At 49.8% G+C, this 4,530-nt stretch overlaps 1 protein-coding gene across 1 annotated transcript in view; it reads left to right on the forward strand.

Moving 5' to 3' along the window:
* RIMS4 (regulating synaptic membrane exocytosis 4) overlaps window positions 1-4,530 on the forward strand; it is a 16,204-nt gene that overhangs the window by 10,283 nt on the left and 1,391 nt on the right. Inside the window, exons 2-4 of the mRNA XM_010135101.1 lie at window positions 2,444-2,556; window positions 3,191-3,292; window positions 3,545-3,684. Coding sequence (XP_010133403.1) covers window positions 2,444-2,556; window positions 3,191-3,292; window positions 3,545-3,684 — 355 coding nt within the window. The remainder of the gene's footprint in view (window positions 1-2,443; window positions 2,557-3,190; window positions 3,293-3,544; window positions 3,685-4,530) is intronic.

Consider the following 4,530-nt stretch of genomic DNA (forward strand, 5'->3'; position numbering starts at 1 on the left):
TGGTCATCTGCTGCTGAAGCTTACGTCTGTCTGTGTCAGGCCTCCTTTTTCTTGAACTATTTTGGGTTCTCTAAGCACTAGTTTTCATCCTTTTTTGACTGTCTATGGGCAGCTGAAAATGCCTGAGCCAGCAGGCTCAAGGAATCTCTCTGGTCCTCGTGTGCACCAGGACTCACTTCTTCCCTCCTTGTATGGGCAAATCATGAGGCGATAAAGCCCGCCTGGCTCCGGGCTCCCCCTTCCTCTGCTTTCCCCATCACATGTCCCTGTCCCCGCAGATCTGCCAGCCCTGGGGATGTCTCTCTGTGCACAGTCTGTCCTCAGGAGCCTGGCTACAAAGCCAGCATCTGTCTCTGCCCTGGTCCTGTGCTCGGGATGCTGCTCCCCAGAGAGGGCTGCCCCGTCGGGGCTGGAGATGCTGGAGCAGGACTTGAGTATCCACAGGGAGCAGAGTGCAGCCCCAGGGCGGGTGGTGGCCCTGGGGATGCGCCTTGCGCTGCTGAGGAGTCTGTGACACTGAAAACCAATAAAAATCTTAAGCTTTTTCCGCAATTAATGCCAATTGTCAATCCCACTGTTTCTGTTGTATCTCAGAATATCACCCAGGGTGTTTGTGCAAACAATGGATGCAAGGTGAAAAACCACTGAACTGGGGAAAATCTACCTGGTGCAGAGCCCCTGCCAAGCCCCTCTTCCAGGATGCCAAGACACCCTCCTCCCCCCTCCCTTCTCACAAAGGTGACATCTGTGAAGAGCTCAAGGGCAGGTTTTTCCAGGCCAGTGGCTCAGCAGCTCCCAGTATAGCAGTGATGACCAGGTTTCTCAGCGAGCCAGGTCAGCGCAGAGGGGAGGTGCAGCGCTCCGGGGAAAACTCTGGCCGCTTAATGCCCCCTGTCACAGTGAGCTGAGCCACACCATGAACCTGCCGTGAGGACAAGCGCTAGTGACGTCCTCTTTGTTCCCATGTGTGACGAGATGCTGAGGTGTATGCTGGCTTCCTCATTGCTCAGCTGAATAAACAGATATTCCCATGGGGAGGAGACCACATCTGCAAAAAAGCCAACAGGAGCTGAAATCCCAACCTGAAATTAACACTCTTCTGGCTGAATGGGGTTTAAAAAAAATTCCTTTTTTTTTTTAATGTCTTCAAATGTAACTGGCTTGCGGAGGGGGGGGAACTGATGAATCGTTGTGGCTGAGTCGGCTGCGTGAGAGCCTGTGGTCCCTAGCCCTCCCTGCAGGCAGGGTTCTTCTCAGCATCCTTCGTAAGAAACGGATTTGGGGAAGCAGGGAGCTGTATCATTACGTGGGTAATTCTTCCCCTCCAAGGACATTTGGAAAAGTGCAGGAGGTTTGTAACTGTGCTTAACTTGGGCGTGCAGCAGCTTCCCCCGAGGCAGAGTGCAAAACCCAGCGCGGTAGCGTGGGTTCCCCGACACAAAGCTCCTGACGTGCGTTTCAGCAGCTGCGTCGTGGTTTGGCAGATGCCTGCAGGACAAACGTGGGTGTCGAACGGTGGCCTCAAGCCTCCCCCTTACCATTCGCAGCAAGTTTTCCCACAGCCTCTGAAACCACTGCGTAAATCAGTGTTCAACTGATTAGAACATCTCAGTGTACCGCAGGGTTTGCCCCTCCTGCGTTGCTTGACCCACATCCGGTGCAGTAACCAGCACCGGTAGCTGTGTTGTAGACCAGCCTCAGGTGCCTGGTGACTAGATTTGGAAGCTCTGTCCCGCCAACAGCCTTCATTTTGCTGCAGTGACTGTAGTAGAGGCATTGCTGGTGTTCGAGGGTGTTGACCTTTTGCTTTTGCACGAGCACTCAGGTCCTCTTCATGGTAGGTTCAGGCCAGGTCCTGGAAGCAGGTAAGAAAACCACACAATTGATGTGATGGATGCTTCTGGTGTTGAGCAGTAGGGAATGGGGCCCTCTGGTCAAGGACATGCATTGCTGAGTGTGTGACAGATAAATAAACAGGGCATTGAGTCCCAAGGGGACTGATGCCAGCACCTCTCGTTTCACTTTCAGCTACTGCTCTAGCTGTGTTATTTCCTCCCCTTGAAATAAGGGTTGGGGAGAAACAGCTACTGAGAGAGATCCTATAAGCTATGCTAGGAAGCTGCTGAGGTTATAATGCTACCTGGAAGAGGTGACAGGCTGCATCTGAGCCTGAGATGGCAGAGATTTTCCTTACAGACAGTTAGTTACAGTTAAACAAGTATTAACCAGCTGGTGACTGCAAACATTACTGTGTTTTTTGTGTGAGGAAAGACATTTTAAATGTATTCCATGTAACTAAACCGCCTGGAAAGAAGAGTTTTGCAAGGGAAAAAGGCTTCTGTAGATGTTATTCATTTCAAAGATGTATTAAATCTGGTTCTTTACTTACTGGATTGCTTTAAAATGCAGATTAACCACTTGACAAAATCAATTTATTTTGCAGCTTGAATTTCAGTGGAGTCCACCTGGCATCTGCTGGGCAATTCAGTGACTTCCTGGGGAGCATGGGCCCCGCACAATTTGTTGGGCGTCAGACCTTGGCCACCACCTCGATGGGTAAGGACAGAAAGATGTTAGGTGGCTTTAATCTCAAACAGACCACTCCTACAAGCCACCAACAATGGATCCAGCCTCTGCTGGATCTCCCATTCTCCCGCTCTGTTTCGTTGTTAGATCAAGGAAGCTCGGCTGAAAGGTTTTGCCGATTGCTGTGAATGTGGCGTGGGTAGGAGAGCACCAGCTTTGTGCTTTCTTTGTTTAGATCTGGAAGGCAGAGACTAAGTAAAACGTAGCTAAAATCCTGAAAACACATCATGTGCATCCTTGTGCTTTCCTTACTCTCTGAGGTCCCCCCGACTCTGTAAAGATTTTTCTTATGGTCCCCCGTAATTGCATTTTCCAAAGCAGCCAGCAGCTCTAGGGACTCCAGGGTGGGAGAGCTGAGAGTTTGACTGTCCTGAAGAGCATGAGGCTGGGTCACCAAAACCGCGTCAGAGGGCTGACAGCAGAGATTGCTTTTGAAAATGTGGCTTTGAATCATCAGGGAGGAGATCAGGCGCTCAGGGCCTACAGTTTGTTACAGCTCATAGCAGGCGCGATGTGAAGGTTGTCTTTTTTTTTTTTTGTGTTTTCGTAGCCCACAGATGTGTTGTTTTGAACGTTTTCTGTCTATTTTAACATTTTTGTCTAGGGGATGTGGAAATTGGCTTGCAAGAGCGAAATGGGCAGCTAGAAGTGGATATCATTCAGGCTCGAGGACTGACACCAAAACCCGGCTCCAAAACTCTGCCAGGTAGCGTGCTTTGACCTTCGGAAGTGATCTGCTGAGTCCCAGCCTCCCGCGCTGCTTGCGGATAGCCATAAATGTAATTCCGCTCGGCTTCTGCAGAATAAGCAGTCTGTGAGCGGTACCGAACGCGAGGCTGGGGGAGCAGATCTTTTCCCTGCTGTAAATGCCTTCCTTGGAAACACCTGAGACACAGCGCTGTCTTTAATAAAGCGAGCATGAAGGGTTTTTTCGCTTGACCATGTTTATTTTTTCCAGCTGCTTACATCAAAGCTTACCTGCTAGAGAATGGCGTGTGCATTGCGAAGAAGAAGACAAAAGTGGCTCGCAAATCACTAGACCCTTTGTACAATCAGGTGTTACTGTTTGCTGAGAGCCCCCAGGGCAAAGTGCTACAGGTAAGACGAGCAAGCCTGAGGTCGATCCAGCTCTTTTCCAGCTCTGTTGGAAGATACTAAGTCTGGCAAGGCACCCGGATAATAACATGGATGAGAAAAAGCCGCTGAACCAAATGCACTCAATCCAAATGCAACAAATGGAAAGGAAAACCTTTTTTTTGTACTCAGGCTGATTATTAATTGACACTCTGCCCGGTAACATGAGTGCCTACCAGGAAAAGGTGGATTTTTTTAAAAATTCTTTTGTTCCTGCACAGTTAGGAGATAGGTAGTACATACAGATGCTAAACAGTCTTGCAGCGTAGATTGTCTTCTGTGTTTGTATGTGTTCAGAGTGCCCTGCTTTGGCCATCACCCAATCACGTATTCTACCTTTTTCTACTTCTTTTCCTTCACTGCTGTACATTTTCCGCCATACTCCTGTTTTCAGTTCTGCACCTGTGTTTCCAGAGCAAAGAGTGACTCGCGTTGTTAACTCATACCTAAAGCATTTCCATTACAGCCTGGCTCAGTCCACTGGTAGTGCTGAGGTAATTAATCTGTGAGTTTCTGTTGTGTACCTCCACTGGCACGGGATTGCCAGCTAACCTGCTGGTGGATCCTCCTCATTAGTGACCTCTTCCTCATTTACCTGGATTAGAAGCGTTTTCCGTGTTGCAACGAGACTGCACTTCTTTGGCTGAAACGGGGTGGGGCCTGGCTCTTGCCTGCCACGGGTTTTCTGAGCTGCTGCCTTGCTGCCAGGAAGGGCACTTACTCCAAGAGAATAAACCGGGGAGCCTGGCTCTCTGCCAGCGGCCGTGCCACCAGACCAGCTTTCTGCAGTGCCTTGCTCCATTTCCTGCT

The sequence above is a fragment of the Buceros rhinoceros genome, unplaced genomic scaffold (genome assembly GCF_000710305.1).
Source record: "Buceros rhinoceros silvestris isolate BGI_N320 unplaced genomic scaffold, ASM71030v1 scaffold19174, whole genome shotgun sequence".
Lineage (NCBI taxonomy): Eukaryota > Metazoa > Chordata > Aves > Bucerotiformes > Bucerotidae > Buceros > Buceros rhinoceros.